At 41.7% G+C, this 19,081-nt stretch overlaps 1 protein-coding gene across 1 annotated transcript in view; it reads left to right on the forward strand.

The window, feature by feature from the left end:
• Positions 1-19,081, forward strand: part of PLCB3 (phospholipase C beta 3) — a 585,337-nt gene that overhangs the window by 437,320 nt on the left and 128,936 nt on the right. The window contains exons 10-14 of the mRNA XM_078660740.1: positions 2,869-3,015; positions 13,900-14,057; positions 16,071-16,153; positions 16,477-16,561; positions 17,775-17,979. Coding sequence (XP_078516866.1) covers positions 2,869-3,015; positions 13,900-14,057; positions 16,071-16,153; positions 16,477-16,561; positions 17,775-17,979 — 678 coding nt within the window. The remainder of the gene's footprint in view (positions 1-2,868; positions 3,016-13,899; positions 14,058-16,070; positions 16,154-16,476; positions 16,562-17,774; positions 17,980-19,081) is intronic.

Raw genomic sequence — 19,081 nt, forward strand, 5'->3', positions numbered from 1 at the left:
AGATTTTTTCCACTTACCTCTGTTGTGCCTTCTTCTTGTACTTGCGCCCGTGCCCCGTGCCCTTCTCCGCTTCTCCTTGTAAAGTTATCCTAGATTACAATAACATAAAGCAAGGGTTTTCTTTCTTTCACAACCTCGCTATAGACTCCTGTGAGGCTTAATGGGGGTATAGAAAAACAACTCCTTTTTAAACTTGGCAACAGTGCCGGCTCTCTTTCCTCTCCTCTTTGCCTCTTCCTATTTCCTCTCACCACACTCCGCCCTGCTTGCACCCTCGGGAAGAGCTCAGGTATGGCTCAGGCAGGGGGCAGGGAGTTTGTACTTGGCCCGCTTTAATAACTGCGGCTGGCTCGATGATGACTTTTAATGAGCTGCCCTGTGATGAAAACGGGGGTTGCCTCACGTCCCGATTCCTCGCGTCGCGTCTCGGCTCCAACTCCTGCTCCGGCTCAGCTCGTTCGCTCGCGCTTCCCAGAGTGCACACATTGGGGTCACGCAGTACGGCAATACGGCAACAACAGAGGTACACTGACTGTCGCACATCTCAACATTGTTCTCTCAAAGCTCATGGGTCCACCTTTTGAACCATTAGACAAGTGCCCTTTACTGTTCCTCTCATGGAAAGTTGCATTCCTCACTGCTATCACATCAATAAGGAGAATTGGTGAGCTAAAGGCATTAACGTTAGAAGAACCTTTCTTTCAGCTACATAAAGATAGGATAGTTCTCCGCACTAACCCAAAATTCCTTCCCAAGTTAGTTTCTGCTTTTCATATAAACCAATTGGTTGAGTTACCAGTGTTCTTTCCTAAGCCTGATTCTGTGGCAGAATGTGCTCTTCACACGCTTGATGTTAAAAGAGCTTAACTATACTACATAGATAGAACAAAAGACTTTTGGAAAACAAAACAACTGTTTGTTGCATTTGCTCCACCCCACAAGGGCAATCCTACTTCAAAGTCTGGTATTGCCAGATGGATTGTGAAATGCATTCAAACTTGCTATATTAAAGCTACAAAAACTTTAACCATACCCTCTAGAGCGCATTCTACTCGCAAAATAGGGGCGTCAGTGACCTTTTTAGGCAACATCCCTCTAGCTGACATATGTAAGGCAGTTACATAGTCTACACCACACACATTTACCAAACACAGATGTGTTAGCAAGTCAACAGGCTAATGTAGGCCAAGTAGTACTAAAAACACTATTCCAAAGATCTGCAAAATCTACAGGTTAGCCACCGCTGTGGGAGTATAATGCTTTATAGTCTATGCAAAGCATGTGCATCTACAGCACACATGCCTCGAACGGGTAATGTTACTTACACAGTAAGCAACTGGTCTTGCCATTTAGAGCTGTAGATTTGCATGTGCCCACCTCGCCTCCCCGGGTACCTGTAGTTGTTGCAGTTCTTAATTTTACGTTCATATGCATGGACATCTCTATACTACACTTATTTACTCCATTCTCATCTTCTTACGAGAAAACAATCTAACAATGGAGTCGCTGGCCATGCGCACCATCACCGAAAGGAGGAGTCATCTTTCCTTGTGACTAGGAAAGACTTCTTCGAAGAAAAACAACATGCAAACATCCAGACCCAACACTAGATGGCAGGAGTATGCAAAGCATGTGAATCTACTACTCTACATGCCAAGAACCGATGCTTACTGGGTAAGTAACATTATCCTTATGCCCACTCTTTCTGCCTCTAAAAAATCATCATATGATTGGAGAAAAAACCTATATTATCCTGTAGTGTTACAACCTGTGTAATCAGACAACATTGTGGATGAGAGACATGCCATGGATATACACCCAAACATTGATCAAAGCACGATATTCCTAATCATGACTTTGTTCACCGAACCCACATTGTATCATGCAGGGTGTGTCCGCATGTGAAGTCCTCCAGCCCCCAAGAACTAGATAGATTTAGTAGCTAGTTGAAAAGAAGTCAAAACAGAGCTCACATTTTGCAGTGGACTGTATGCACTTGTGAAAGTAACTCAGTTGTTATTGGGATGCTAATTAGTGATAATGACCTACTACAAGGCTAATGATGATTTTAGTTATGCTTACCCTTTCTTTTTCAGGCCCAGGAATTGCCTAGATTTGGTTAATTTACGTTTTTATCTTCCTTACACTTAGATTTAGGTGAAGGATGTGAGACACCGAGGGTTAGGTATAGATCCTAAAGAAAGCCCAGGGATACATTTAGTACACCAGATAGCTGAAACATGTAGCCCAAGATGGTTGAGTGAAGGAGGAACCCTTACGGTTACCTTTACCTCAACTCCCTTGCATTTTTATGGGGGAAATTCTATAGATCAGACACTGTTCAATTAAAGCTAGTCTCATTCCCTTTCTCTAATACAATTTTAACAGTTTGTACCCCAATGATATAGAAATCTCAGGATTACATTTTTCTAAAGCGCTCTGGTTGAGCCCACCTTGCACTGATGGGTGCTGGTGAAGGAGGCCCACATGACGAAGCAAGTCACCAAGTGCGAGTGTGGGGTACCGTCCTTTAAGAGATATGTTGAAAAAGGTGAATATGACTTCATATTGACTAGGGATTGTCTTACAAGATGAAAAAATATATATATAATTTATCAGGAAACATTCCCTTTGGTTTTTCAAGATAGCCTGTCCTCAGTGTTTTTGTAAATGATGATAGTGTGGGGGGTGATAGAGGCTGTGTGCTATTTCATTCATTTCTCGCCCCACCTAGAAATTTCTACCTTATGCAGAATGCCAGGCCCTCATGGCTAAATAATCTGTTAGTGGCAGTTATGCCTCAAAAGGTGAAATTCCCCTACAGGCAGAGGCTCGACTTGAGTCACATTTTGTTTTGCCTTTCTTTAGACCAAATGTCGATGGAAGGCTTCAGCCGGTTCCTCGGAGGGGAAGAGAACAGCATTGTGCCCCCAGACAAGCTTGATCTGAGTGACGATATGACACAGCCTCTCAGCAACTACTTCATCAACTCATCCCACAACACTTACCTCACTGGTATGTCCGCAAACTACCTTTTGTGCAGGCCAAGAGCTCTCTCATGGAAATGAACTCTATAGCTTATTTCTAATGCAACAGTGTATCTATTGTATGTTGTGGAACTTTGTACTGTGTATTAAGAAACTACTTTGTGTGTAAACAACTGTTATCCGGGACATCATTGTTTATGTGCCTGTAAATTAGCATGTGTGACTAATAAAATACCACTTATGTTTTCTTTCTTGTCAACAAACTACCCTGTTCATCAACATACTACCCTACTTTTGCATTGACAAACCACCTTCTCTGTCAGAGATTTGCTGAAAAGAATAATAGAATTAATACAGTTCAATCAAGATTCAAAGGCCCTGTGGGTGACTCAGCAGAAATTGAGAAATTTAAAGGACTCATAAAAAAAAAGAACAGAAACCAAAATTTAATGTGCCACAAGGGATAGAAGGTATAGGAGAAACAACGTTTTCGTTATGACTATACTGGATGCGGAGGAACGCCTTATCTCCAAATCCTAATTGTTGTATTGGACTTGTTCAAATAGGTAGTGCATGCAAAAGTTTTGGAAGCTCAACCACCCTGTGAGCTGGAGAAACACCAATGTAAACTAATCCAGTGCCTCTCTACACCACTCCATGACACTCTATGCCACTCCACTCTCCAACACTCTACTACACTCTACGCTGCTCAACTGGACTCCACTCTACAACACTCTACACCCTCCACAGCACTCCACTAACACTCTACACCACTCCACTGTATGCCACTCCATGATGCTACAGCGGAACTCCGAAAATTATTACTAATCAGTACTCACCATTTCCCTGAAACCTTCGAACACACAACCATTAGTCAGTGGGGCCCATAAAACTGCACTTTTACTCTATTCACTTCCAGCCTGGCCTCAAGGAATCTGGTGAAACGCAATTGGAGTAATGCTGTAACATTTGGTGGAGTGTCTAAACCTATCTAATCAGTTATTATTTACACCTACAGTTTTATACACTTTACCATGGTTTTATTCAAACATTTTTAATTATTCAGACACACCACCATAGTGGCAATGGATCTGCTAGAAAGAAAATTAGGCGTAGGAAAATCACAAGACAAGCTTTAAAATTCCATTTTCCCAATTTTATTAAAAGCAAAACTTTAATATGTCTGAAATGTAGGCATTGATTAATTCTTTATTCAGTAAAAATCTTAAACTTTATATTCAAAATGATCATTTTATTTACAGCTCCGAAAAGTCGTTTATTTAGAAAATCAGTAAAAACGTTTAGCAAATAACAGATAGTTCCAAATTCATTCTCTCCTAACATTCCCTAACTAACACCCTCATCTTATCCTTGTATCCTGAAAAGCAAACAAGGAGAAAAAAGTTAGTTTTCCTTACATCCAAGAATCGATCTTCAGTCGGACAGCACTTCGAGAGGAAATCGAAAGAGCGACCCCCTTCAAGTAAAACCAGGGGTTTTTATACACTCATTTCCTAACTTAATCTATCTAAAAAGTATCTAACATCACCAATTCGGGTTCTGATTGGACAATTTCGGGTGGGTGAGCCTCTTCTCACCATTACAACATCGAGCTCACGGTGAATCAGCAAAAACATAGTAGTCTTTTGTTTTAAACAGTCTCTGGCCTGGTCACTTCCTCCACTCGCAACGTCGAGCTATTCTCTCACGTTCAGAACACTTGACCGTCCATATTTTGGCAATCATCCTAGCTTCAGGGCAATGTAGCCTTGAACTTCCCATCCGAGTACAGGCAGCTCACTCTTGCTGGCAGGCTTTAGGCACGCATGCGCAGTCCAGCATTTGCTCTCAGTTAGCCAGAGTGATCAGATTTTATAGGCCTCAGAGGCCACTTTTGGAACTATCATAGAAACAAACACAAATTTATGTTAATTTTGGTAATGAAAACCCTTCTGTTTCCCTCCCACCGTACTAATGTTTCCCTATTAGTTATTACCTAGCAGATAAGCAACATAAATGCATTTCATACTTAAATATCTGATGATTTTTAGTACAGTAACGTGTACAATAAGCACATTCATATTGCGTTTACTTATCTTTAAGCTGTGCATTAGTTCACACAATAACAACACAAATTAGTTAATTATTTTGCTCATGCATGCAAAATTTGTATTCCCCAAATGTTCGTGTGCTTTGCATTTTATACTATAGTTTATTAATTTACCACAACACTCCATTAGTAAAGGTTAACGTTATGGAACATTGACTTTAGAAGGGGTACACAAAATTTTGTTTTGCCACCTTGCTCCATCAATGACACTAAACTCCATTCTACTCTATGCCACTCCACGCCACTCTAGCCCATTCGATCCCACTCCATGCCACTCTGTGCCACTCCATGACTCTCTGCGCCACTGCACTACTCTATACACTACTCTACTTCTTTACCTCACTAATGTTTAACCATGCTGAACAGCACCCACACTGGTGTAAAACCTATTGCTCTTGCCTAGGCAAGACTTATTGGCTTTCCCAATGTTTGTTAGTTTTGCACTCCAAACATATACTAAGTCCACATGCAGTGCATTATTCCGCCGTCTGTTGGTTGGGTCTGCACAGCTTGTTAGTTTCAAGAGAACAAAACTTTTGTGACAGGCAAGTAACTAGCTTCATGGTGGTGTTTACCGGTTTTAATTCAGTGAAACATTTAAAAAAAAAAAAAAGCTAATTGTAGTGATATTAGCAATTAATTCTGCAGTGTCCAGCAAGACTGTTCTTGAGCTAGACAGCTACTAAGGGAAACTCAGATGCTGTGGTACAGGGTTTAGAAAGGGAAGTGTTCCCTCTGGCAGTACACATCCCCAGAGAAGATATTGACATAATGAATGGGAGCAGTGCATTTTCTCAAAAGAATACTAATATAGCCTTAGAGCCTGCCATTCCGCGCTCTACCGGCCATTAAAGGCCCGCTCAAGCGTTAAAGACCCAAGCCAAATGCGAGGGCCTTTAACAAGGGAGCGGATCTTTAATGGCTGGTAGAGCCCGCTACGGAAGGCTCTAAGGCTATTAGAACATTCCGCCCCTAGAGGGCAGAATATTCTAATTTGTAAAACAAATGCCTCACGGATCCCGAGAGGTTTGAAATCCCCTTGGGCTCTGTGAGGCCTTTGCTAAACATTCTATTGTTGAGGCTCCGGGCTTCTACTGGCCATTGGAAGCCCGTTGCACTCTATTGTTTTCACTGGAGCTCCTAACATTCCAATGTTCTAATGAGAAATAAAGCACAAACTAGTAAGGCGAACTCTTTGTGAGATGGGCCTCCGAAGACATAGATGTTTTTGCAATAAGAGAAATCTAGAAGGAAGGACATTTTGGTGCTGAAAACAGATGTTTATTGTTACCTAACTTAAAGTTATTTATTGTATGGACCTCTGTAGAAAGAAGGGCTTATTGGACGTGCTGGCATTTGAACCTGTGACCATGAGGTCGAACACAGATTCCTTTAGTGGATGCATCAGTCTATCAGACATGGTATATTTGTAGTTGCGTTTCCCCAGACCAGCAACACTTCCAATAGCGTGGAGGTTAAGAACAGCAGACATGACATTGATCCTTATCCCCCAGGTTGAATGGGTACAGTTATCACTGTGATATTCAAACACCTCACATGAGTGTTAGAACCCACGGAGAGCCAACATCAATGAACCCACCATCAGCACAATAGACTTGATCCCTGAAGTCGTAGATTTTAGAAGCCGAAGACTAACCATGTACTGGATGGGTTCCACAACAGAAAGTGCCCTGTACTGAACTGAAGGTGATACATAGTCTTGTGAAGAAGAAATGTAACCTCAGTAGAGCATGTGATAACACTAGTCTTGGTGTGCGTTCTGCATTTAGTACAAGCAGGTTTGGCTTACCCACCCATAGGACCAATTTGCCAGCTCTACCAGCACAGCATATAGAAAAGGGTCCAGGCAGAATGCTGCTGTTCAGGGTGCAAGGATTCTTCATGTATACAAAATTTGTGGTTAGAAGTATCCATCAGAATTCTTACACAATGGCTGTAGTCTTAAGTGAGTCAGAGTTTCCTATGCAAGAGTGTTTTTTCTTTTGCTAATAACTTTGGTGCTGTTTAACGAAGACCGAGAACTCTGATTCGCTAGCAGCAACATGAGGAGAAATGTTGTGGCAGCCATTACAGGACTTAAGGCCAGATGTAGGTAATCTCAATTTACCTATTCTTAAATACCGAATGTTACCGATTCAGTAATTCCCATTCATTCCTATGGGCCTGGAGGCCCATAGAAATGAATGGGAATTACCGCTTCGGTAAATACCGATTCGGTAAATACCGAATCGGTAATAGGGGAAACCCTTTCAAGGGTGGCAGGGTGTCACATTGACACCCTGTTGCACCCCTGAATAGTGCATGGGTGCACATGTGGCACACATACATGCCCTAAGGGCATGTATGTCTGCCACATGGCACTGAATAAAAAGCAAAAAATTGCTATATAAAAGGAATTTGTTATTTACCACCAACTAATAGTTGGTGGTAAATAACGAATCCTTAAATGTAAGAAGCACTCACTTGAGTGCTCCCTACATTACGGATTTATCGATTTCTTAAATTACCGATTCGGTAAATTACCGAATCCTGAAATGTGGCCTCCTACATCTGAAAAGCCTAATACCGGTCGGTAATGGCCGAAATTACCGAATTTCGGCCGTTACCGACCGGTATTAGGCTTCCTACATCTGGCCCATAGTGACCTGGTCCCTTAGTCCTGTAAAAAACATAAAAGGGGACAGGGTAGGGATACTCTGGGCCTCTAGCCCTTTTAGGCAAGTGGGTAACAATTAAGACTTTTTTTTGGGGAGGGGGTCATTCCGCAGGGGCCAGCGCGGCTGTTGTGTGGTCCTACGGGACTCCTGGAGTTGCAAGCGCAAACCCTCTTCTGCTTCCATGGGACCACCCCAAAAACGGCTTGGCCTCCCCGTGGCATTGGGCACAGGGCCTGGCTACAAGCCAGGCCCTGTGGTCAACCTCCTGTCATGCACAGCCAAAGGACTTGAGCGGCATCGTATGGGCGCAGATATATCACAATAAGACATTAGTTTACGTGAAAAAAAATGAAATTCACTGAAAAATACAAAGGTTAAAGTGGAGCTATACATTAGTAAGATTTTTACTCCTGTAAAAAAAAAACTTTACATATTTACTGGAAAAAGCAGAGGGTAAAAGGGAGTTATACTTGCGTGTTCTAATAATAAAAAAAATGACAGTTTTAAAACCATAAAACAAGATTAATGTACCAGTTATGCGTAAGTAACCTAAGTATAACGTGCTCTGCTTTGATGCATGCCTTTAACCTCACATAATACATCACTGATGACGTGTAAGTTATGCTGAATCAGTTACCTATAACTGTGAATTTCATTGTTTTTTTGTTGTTGTAAAACAGTGCTTTTTTATTAATAAAAGTCCTACGCATAATTTCACTTTGACCTTTTTTTCAGTGAGCATATATATAGATGTGATCAAGGACCCTGGTGGTTCGAAACGCGTCATGGCGGCAATGCTCTGAAAAATAAACTAAAGGATTGCACTGATTAAGTGGAGTTCGTGCCTTTTTTGATTCGGAGTATTGAACCGTTGAAAGAAAGGAGTATGGAGGATGTGTATATATTTATATATATATATATATATCCTCCAAGTTCGCCCCAGAGCTCAAGGACGCCAGTCCTGCAGGAGAGAGTTCACAGAACTTTATTTAAAAAACAGCAGATTGGGTCTCAACTCATTTTATAGTCCCTGACGTGTTTCGGTGAACATCACCTTAATCTTAGGGTTGAGCAAAGAAACAAATAATGGCAAAAGGCAAACGTATTATTCCACTGTCATGCATTCTCCAGTGAATAGCATGCTGGGGTTTGCAGTTCCAGTATTTCCCACAGCGGGTCCATGTGTTTTTCCAACATCCCCAATGTACTTTACAATGTTTACAACCCTCCAGTGTGCCTCGAGAAATCATGTCCGGTTTAAATCACTTTCTCTCCCGTGCCGCGATATATATATGTATATAGTTAAATGAAAATGTCTGTTAAAGCATACAGCTTTAAACAAACAAAGCCATTGAAACTCACCAGTTATAGTTATCTCAAGTAACCATAACTCATGCCTTAAAGTAACCATAACTCACTCCTCTGCCATGCACAGTGTTGTCGTCACTAATTTAATTTCAGATGTCCAGTGATGTTATCAATGAGGTCATAGAACATGTCATAAGTGATGTAATATGTGAGGTAATTAGCAGGGAATTGCGAGGGCATGCGTTATAGTTATTTAGTTATTATTATTACTTTTTTTATAAGGGTGTCCCAGAGCCTCTGAGGCAGTCATAATAAGCCCAATGTTGAGGCCTGCTGGGGGAACCCCAAGGATTCTGCTGGCCCTGCTGTCTCCCCAGCCGGCTCCATTTCTTTGCTCCTTCCAGGGTGGAAGCAGCTTTTTTCTGAACTCCTGATGGACAGGAGCAAAGTTGTGTTGCTTGCCCGGTAGGGTGCAAGCAGGGAAGACAGTTTTCATTCCCTGCCTGCACTCTCCCAGGCAGGTACCACAGCAGTTTCCCAGGGATGGGATCCCTGGGACACTGTTTTGATCGAGCCCTGGTGAATGGGGTTCCCACGGCCGATCTATAGCTCGGGAAGTGGGGACCGATGGTCACCAATGGGTAGTTATATCTACAATAATACTAACTCAAAGGGGGTCTAAGGGAATGTTTAACAACCACAGTGCTACAACCCTATTAACTCTCAAAAACCAACACAAAGGTAGCACTCGGTCTAAACCTCCGAAGAGGAATACATTAGTGTGTGTGGGCTAGTCGCAAAATCGTTCACTGGGCACTCTCAGAATGTTTGTAGTGTCCCCATCAGAAAACCAACCTGTACCGCCCTACATCATTTGGGAAAACGTCAGAAGACACACCGGAAGTGGCCCAATGTGCGATACGGCACAATAGTACCCTAGTCGTTCTCTGTATCCCAATGTATCTAGTCATTGAGTGGGTATCAGGAGGTTTCTAATAAGCAGTGCTAAATAGTGAAATAAACAAATTATATCAAAATGTGGTGGTGTCAATAAAATGGGGTAAAGGAAGGAAAAAGTTTAATGAGGACCTTCCTTTCCCACTATTAAAAACAGTGAAAAAAGGTAGTGTTAACAAATAACTACCTTGACAGTTATCATGGTCATGGTCGACATGTTTCTGCAGTTTTACCTTGGGCCCAAAGGTCACCTACTGCTTCATCAGGACCTTCTTTTACTACTGCTTACTTAAAGTGAATAAACATAGGGGAAAGTGTAAAAAATATCACCTTAAAATCTCCCAATATTATGGAGAATATCGCCCCACCTCACCCGGCATTAGCGCAGGTATGACGGAGCCCCGCTCTGGTTGCGGTGCTCCAGACGTCCTTCTGGGCTGTCTGTGGGAGACAGACAGCCCAGAAGGACGTCTGGAGCACCGACGGGCAGAGCGGGGCTCCGTCATACCTGCGCTAATGCCGGGTGAGGTGGGGCGATATTCTCCATAATATTGGGAGAATTTAAGGTGATATTTTTTACACTTTCCCCTATGTTTATTCACTTTAAGTAAGCAGTAGTAAAAGAAGGTCCTGATGAAGCAGTAGGTGACCTTTGGGCCCAAGGTAAAACTGCAGAAACATGTCGACCATGACCATGATAACTGTCAAGGTAGTTATTTGTTAACACTACCTTTTTTCACTGTTTTTAATAGTGGGAAAGGAAGGTCCTCATTAAACTTTTTCCTTCCTTTACCCCATTTTATTGACACCACCACATTTTGATATAATTTGTTTATTTCACTATTTAGCACTGCTTATTAGAAACCTCCTGATACCCACTCAATGACTAGATACATTGGGATACAGAGAACGACTAGGGTACTATTGTGCCGTATCGCACATTGGGCCACTTCCGGTGTGTCTTCTGACGTTTTCCCAAATGATGTAGGGAGGTACAGGTTGGTTTTCTGATGGGGACACTACAAACATTCTGAGAGTGCCCAGTGAACGATTTTGCGACTAGCCCACACACACTAATGTATTCCTCTTCGGAGGTTTAGACCGAGTGCTACCTTTGTGTTAGTTATATCTACAACCACATTTCCATACGTAAAGCATTTTTAGTTCACAAATAACTTCCGTTTACGAATCCTCACGAAACTTTCCCTCAAAAGGTTTTCCACCTCAGCTTTTTCCTGGAAAGTATCAGGATGATTCGTCAACACGAGGGCTTGGAAAAGGAGGTGGAGCTTTCAAAACTCATTTTACCCACCCACAATTTTCCGTAGGCAAATTGAATTATAATATCAGAACAAACAAAATTATACCAGATTTGCCTGAAAGCTAGATATTGATCAATAAAATGTGCTTTTTGTGATTTGGTGTAAATTCATTCAGTACGTTTAGAGAAATTAAGCTTCTAAACAATTGTATAGTTCACACCACGAAAGATCCACAGATCTGACAGATCTAAAGATCAGATCAGATTGGCTGCCACCACTTTAACAAAAATGTGGTGGCAGCCATTTTAAGATTCTGTCCCAGTTCTGACAAAAAGGAGAGAAAAAACATATAGGGCAGCTGTGCACCCCTCGGGCCAAAATCCCTTTTTTTTTTTAACAAGATCGCTAATCCGCAGTCCTTTATAAAAAAAAAAGTGTGCCTAACTGCGCTTTTTAAAAATAAGCAACCTAGTTGTCAGTGCTATTTATTTCATGGGCGAGAAGGCATGTGTCCTCCCTTCACTGAGGCTTTCGGATGCCCCAGGGCCCCCATACCCTAGCACTGAATACATATTTAGGGGAGGGGGCTTGTGGTCTCAATCCCAAGACTTTAGAAGGTCCTTGGGACCCCATCACTTTAGACTGATTTTAATATTATGGGAGGGGGCTGCAGCTGCCCTCCCCTAGCACTTTGCCCTAAAGTAAGTAGAAACCAGCGCCCTCACCTCACACTGCTAATTATCTCCCCTATTACATCACTCATAACATTTTCAAGTACACTTCATCACAGGACTGCAACAGCTGAAATTACATAGATGACAACACTGTGCATGGCATGGCCCAATTTATAGTTACTTAGGGGCACAATTTATAGTTCCTTTTGATAACTATTACTGGTTAATTTCATTGGTTTTGTTTAAAACGGTATATTTTAACTGACATTTTCACCTATCTGTAGCGTCCCTTTAACCTTTGCTTTTTTGTGAATATATATTTAGATTTATAATAGACACTTCTAAGCACAAATTCCTCACCTTTTAGAATATCCATGGGCACCAGACTATGGATTGCAAGGTTTCAACAGCATTGCTCCTGCTCCGGTAGGTTCCGTCCTAGAATTAACAATGGAGTCATATATAAGCGTCACCCCTGTGGGTCCATGTAAGTTCCTTACTTTCTGTACCTTCCTAAGCAGATCCAGGACTCCTTTCCAACTTTTTATTTGTCAGTTGGTGAGTTTTTTCTTACAATTTTTTTTTCTTATGTTCCCTCCTAAAACTACAGCGTTTAAGCATTCTGGGAACTAACGAAAAGAAATATCTGACGCGCGCTCATGAGGCGTGCCTGTGATGTTTAGGTTCTGGGCATAACTCCAAGTTCTGCCAGGAGTTGCCCTTATGATTTTGAAGGCAATCCAAGAACATGAAGCTGTACATCAGCAAACACCAAAAGAAGTCTTGGAAGTTTTAAGTTGAGGGTGTGGACTAGTTCCTGCTCTCTGGCTGTTCTGGTGACAGGTCCTTGTGTTTCAGTCCTTCCTATAAGTGAAAGTCGAAGCACAAGAAGGCCAAGTGGTCTTTGTCGGAGTTCCACTACTCTCAGCCTGAGAAGTCGTGAGGACTTCAGGGTACCTCGGTCTCACTCCTAGTTCCTCCCTAAAGCAACACAAATTACATTTTTTTTTTTTTAAAGAGATCTCAACACTTGATCTTTTTAAATATAATTAAAGGGGTCAAGCCGGATCGTGATATTGAGTTGAATGTCACAGAATTAGGGGAGTGATTATAGACACACTCTTGAGCGAACCCCATTCTACTATGTTATTTATTCCCAGAACTATTCAAAGACAATTCTGGATCCAACCTCAAAATGTGCAAAACATGTACAATTATAATAGATGTAAATCTGAAATACAATGGTATAGGTAAGTAACGTTTCCTTCAAGGGTGCAGAAACGTACTTCGGTGATGCAAAAATCCTCATGCTTATCTAAAGAAACACATAGCCCAAAAGTATTCCCTTACCACATAACTTTCTCATTGTTGAGCCCTGTAATGAGGGCTCTGTCACACATGCCATTTTCCGGTATACTGTACAAAAAGCACCATTGCAATGCGGGTAAATTTATGATATATTTCCAATGGAAGTCACTACTGCGAACATGGACTTTACAACTCAGATAACTATATGTTGGGTGATAAGAGACTTTTAGGGCTCAGGGATGGGTAGATTTTATAGATGGTAAGCACCTTTTAGGGTTCAGTGATGGATAGTTTTTTAACATTAAATAGGTTCTAGAATTCGCGGACGGGTAATGATATGAGGAGCGATATTTATGTTTTTCAAGTGGTGTGGGGTAAAGTTGCATGTGTGTATATCTATGTATATACATATATACTGATATGCTCACAATTTTAAAGACCTAGCATATTTACCTGCACAGTTGCGTTGTGAAGGTCCATCAGTTGTAGGGGCTCTTGCTGTGTGGTAGTGACCTGTATTCTTGTTATATGGTAGTGCCCTATATTCCTTCTTGACTAGAATGTCTTGCTCCTAATACCTAAGTCATAGTCTGGCTTGTGTTCCTTATCATGCAGCTGGACAGCTGACAGGGAACTCCTCCGTTGAGATGTACCGACAGGTCCTGCTTACTGGCTGCCGCTGCATTGAGCTGGACTGCTGGAAGGGGAGACCCCAGGATGAAGAGCCATTCATCACCCATGGCTTCACCATGACCACAGAAATTCCCTTCAAGGTACTGTCAGGATGCACACTTTGTATGTAAGGGATATGTGTTAAATCTCACAAACCCACATTTCAGTGCCTCAAATACCGTTACCTTCACTCATCCAGAAATACATTGTTTATTCTTCGATATCCTTACAAAAATCTGAATATTGCATCTGTAAGCAGGGGCGACTATTCTAAGAGCATCGTGTTGGTGACATGCAGCATACTATGACAACACATGTGCAGTAACTATCTGAATTACTATGTGGGCTGATTATTCTAGTTTTACAAATAATTGACAATAAGGTAAGCGGTAATGGAGACTTTTACCATGTCTGCCGCATCACTATTCTCATAGAATACAACTGGCAGTGCCCTTCATAGGTGCGTCTTACTGAAGTGCTTTGGGGTGCCAATGTTGAAGAAAAAGATTGGAAAAGTGAGCAGGAAAGATAAATTGAGTAAAAGGGTAAACTTCATGTAAACAGTTTGTCAAGGTGATTTCTTGAGTTGGCTGGATGTAATTCCACAGAAGTCCAATCCTTCGATCAGTTTTTTCCTCCTTACAGTTTTCACATCCACACAGCACCTTCTGGCACCAATGGTAACTGTGTCATATCATTACAAAAATGGAGGGGACTGAGTCACAGTGAACCTTCCAATGTCGCTGCTCCGTGGATCCTCCAATTTCTAAATAAAAACAAAATCGGGGATAAAGAAAACCAAAGGCAGAATTGAGCAGACAGGATCTGGGTACTCATGTTAAATCCCTTAGAACCTGTTTTAAAAGTATTCCACATTGAAACACCACAGTTAAGGATTCAGAGGAGTAGTTGGTATCTATCCATTGTCTCTGTTCTGATGTGAACAAGATGTTCCAGTGCAGGAAATGTAGAACTGGAGTACATGGACAATATGGCAGCTGTGGAGTGATGCCTTGAACAACAAAATATTTCTCTTGACACCACTCATTGAAGAAGCAAAGAATGTGGGCATCAATGGATAACAATGACAACTTAACCCTGATGTTTTTTGTGCATTTACAACACTCTGGGTGTTCAAGCCACTCTATTCGCCACCAGACACACATTCAGGTCTAGTCAGTGTACATACTGAATAGGTTAGGCTTGTTAAGCTGGGTTAACGCCTTTGATATTGACTTGTTAAGACCATTCTTCCTATTTACATGCCCCACCAAGACATTCAGAAATTGAGCTTCAGTTCAGAACATATACTCACTTTGATATCCATCACTTCTTATCCCTAAATCGTGATCTCCTACAAACATCCAACCTCCTCTCAAGAGTAGATTAAAGATTCTCAGGGCATTCTTTTCTGATTTCGAGATGCCTGCAACCTGAATAATTATCATCAGTCATGTCTGCTCTCAAAACAGATGCAGAGGGGCACGTTATGATCAAGAAGTGGCCTAAGAAATCTAGGAAATCTGTGTTTTTTCTCCAGTAAGGGAATCACATCCCCAGTGGGATCTGAGCTTTTATCTAGCCATCCTGACTAAGCCACCTTAAAAACCCATGAAATGTTTTAGTGTATACATTTACCTATTGGATAACCTTCCTAGTGGTCTTCACTTTTCCATAGTCCATGACTCCGTGGCTCTTTCTTCTTTAGGAACTGAGTATTTTCTTCACAAACATGTTAGTTTCTTTATATATATGCATAATTTCAGACTTTTATATGAATGAGCAGATATCTCTCCATGTCTTTTTCATTGGCTCCAAACTTTTTGGACTAAGAAGACATTGCATAATCTAGTAGTGAGAACTTCTCTGGGGCTAAAGGCCAGATGGTCTTAAGTTCAGCTTGAGCCTTTTTAGGACTTCTAGAAGGATGCAGGGAGGTCTTGGTTGTTGAAGCAGTAACGTATCTCGTATTGCTTTACTCAGTCTCATGTTTTGAGCAGTGAAGATACAGTTCTATCCCTGTCACACGGTGGTGCAAAATGTTTTTTTTGGTGGTAACTGTAGGGGCCTAATGAGTCAGAGTGTGGGATTAACAATTACTTTTCTCCCTGCAGGAGGTGATTGAAGCAATCGCTGAAAGTGCTTTCAAGACCTCCACCTACCCTCTTATCCTCTCCTTTGAGAATCATGTTGATTCGTAAGTATATGTTCTGGTTCTACCTGGTAAAAAACCAAATTTGGGGATGGCGGTAGTAACGGATGTCTGTTATGAGAGAATTAAAGAAAGCTGGAGATGTATGCTAGTTCCCAAGCAAGACTTGTGCAGTGTTTGCTGCACCGCCTCTTGTAGATCTATGCAGGATCTGTGAACTACCCACATCTCCTCCTACAACATCCTCTACAAAGGCTGTGAGCTTTTTGCCATTTATGGGCCTCTGCCCTGCCCCCTAGATGCTGCTGTTACTGAGAGAAAAGTATGTCAGTGTTAATGTTTGTATTTTTCTGTCTAATATTCTGTAGTGCCAAGCAACAAGCTAAGATGGCAGAATACTGCCGAACGATCTTCGGTGATGCCCTGTTAATCGACCCCCTCGAGAAATATCCGGTAAGGTATCACTGAAATATTTGCATCAGGTGGGGGAAATTGGATGTGAGGAATGATGCAACCTATGGAGAGTAAATAATTTAGCAGGAATCATTTGAAAGTATTTGTCTTATTCTGGGGAGTGGAGAAGTATCCCTTTGAACAAGCACATCAATCCTTTTCTTTTTTCAATAAAGAGGGAGAGTTAGAGATATTAAAGGATGGGAAACCTAATGCAATCTCAGCATCCTGCTTCATGTAGTTTATAAAAATCGAGAATGCTAGGCATTTGTGTACTGGAATGTTCTTGGTCGGAAAGTGGAGGTGAGCAAGCCAGCAGATTCACAATGTAAGCCATCGCAGAGCCATGCCAGATGTCTGACTTGGCTTTAAAAACCAGAGCACAAGCCAAAGCCATGAAGATTTGTCGCATAAATCATGCATTATCCGTTAGGCAAACATATGATACATATTCTTTCTATTTAACTTTTGTACATTGAATCATATCGCTGGATTAAGAGACATTTATTTAAAGTAAAAGTTGAAGCGGAAATGCTGTAAAAGGTCTTATTCACAATTGGGTGGATGTGTAACAGCTGCCAAAAAGTGATGAATGTTCTGTCTGCCATATTAAGATCGATAAGATTTGCACTTTAAATAAGGCAGAAAGGATATCTGCCACTTTTTGGTGGATGTCCCTCTCTGCCAAGCTCTAAACTCCATTTGTCTTTTAAACACGTTATTAGGGAAGAAAAGGATCAGTGCCTGGCATGCTTGACTTTGCCTTTTCTTCCTCATCTGCTGCAGGGAACCAAGGGCCTAGCCCGATATTTGTGCCAGGCTGTAGCCATGCCTTTTTTGGAAACATTTATCACAAAGCACTGCGACACAGGGAGTGGAAAAAAAAGTTTAGCCGGATTTTGAAGTGTAATACACAACATGGAGTAAATTAAGAAAGGTGGATCAGGATTGGATGTGGACGTAGTGGCGGAGTACTGTATCAAGCAAGATGACACGGGTCAGAGAGAGGCGAGAAGTGCATGACACAAGCCTAGCGTGCAAAGTGCATGGCTCATGGCTTGAAGTGTGGGGTAGAATAAGCAAACTAGAAGTTCTGCAATGCAACATGTACATTATTATTAGTTATGACTGTTGAGACCACACCTTTATCTCTGAATTGTGCCCCTTCTCCAATACTATCAAACTGACATGGCAATGCCTTCTTTTGTTCTAGTTGCAAGCCGGCGTTGCCCTGCCCAGCCCTCAAGAGCTGCTTGGCAGGATCCTGGTGAAGAATAAGAAGAGGCGGCAGCACCATTGCAAGTCCTACGATGGCAGTCTGAAGAAGCGCCCTGTAGAGCAGACATCAAGTAGTTACAGTACCTACAGCACCTACAGTGACTCCTCCAGCGTGGGAGAGCTGCCCTCGCCAAACCTAGGTAAGCTGAGATTCATCCTCAGAGGTCAGTTCGGGGACTCACACCTTCACCCCGAAACCTTCATGCCCCTCATGCTAACAAAGATGATCAGATGCTTGCATGAATAGTGGAATTATTTTTGTCCTTCTACACATGGCAAGCTTTTTCTCACCTCCCCAACCCTTGAACTAGCATGTAGCAACTGTTATTTTGTGTGGGGGCAGCAATGCTCAGTTCTCTTCCCACGCTGTTGCTTATCGCGTTGTTATCTAGCCATGTCTAGATGCAGTCCTAGATGCATGTTTTATTAGGCAATTACTTTTTCGAGAACTGTAATTGTAGCATCTGTTAGAAGTGCTTTGCTCAATGCAGAAGACTGAGGATGGAAGGTTTGACCTCTGCAGCCTGCTGTGGAGCTCTAACCAATTTGTGAGAACTCAAGAGAATCAAAGATTGTCTGAGGCCTTTGGTCAGAATGTTATCTGGCCGTAGAAAGGTGACCGCATGGTATGATAGGTCAGAAGAAAGGTGGTTAGATTGTTACCAGTGCAAAAAAACGTACAGGGACAATTTCCTACTCTGAGAATCAATGGACATTGGGAATCAAATAGGTATTTGAACAAAAGGTCTCGCATCAGTGTAAGTTTGAGCTATTGGCATTGCATTATTAATTGCGACGCCAATAGATCAAACTTTAAGTAATGCGGGACGTATTGCATTAAAAACGCTTGTTTTATTTACTATTCTTTATTGTCGGAAGGACATGCATACCAGCGGCATGATCACCATTTATATGGATGGCTCTCAATTTTTAAGGTTACAAATGACTTTATTTTAGCTTTCTCCCACTTAAAATGTCGCTCTCTGCAGTGAAAATTAAATGAGGGACTTAAATCCTCCGCAATTTTTCTTAATCTTCATTTTCCCTGATCACGAATGTTGTCATGTGTGGAATTTGTGAAAATATAAGCGGCAAAAAGAGGCTGCTTGAGATGTTAAGTTTCTGCCAAGAAATGACTTTCACAAGAAGAAATTTAAATTATAAACAGATATATGCAGTAATTTTCCTGAAATCTCCACAGAGCATAGCACATTGCACTTCATGTTAAAACACGTCAGACAT

Source organism: Lissotriton helveticus, chromosome 9 (genome assembly GCF_964261635.1).
Source record: "Lissotriton helveticus chromosome 9, aLisHel1.1, whole genome shotgun sequence".
NCBI classification, from domain to species: domain Eukaryota; kingdom Metazoa; phylum Chordata; class Amphibia; order Caudata; family Salamandridae; genus Lissotriton; species Lissotriton helveticus.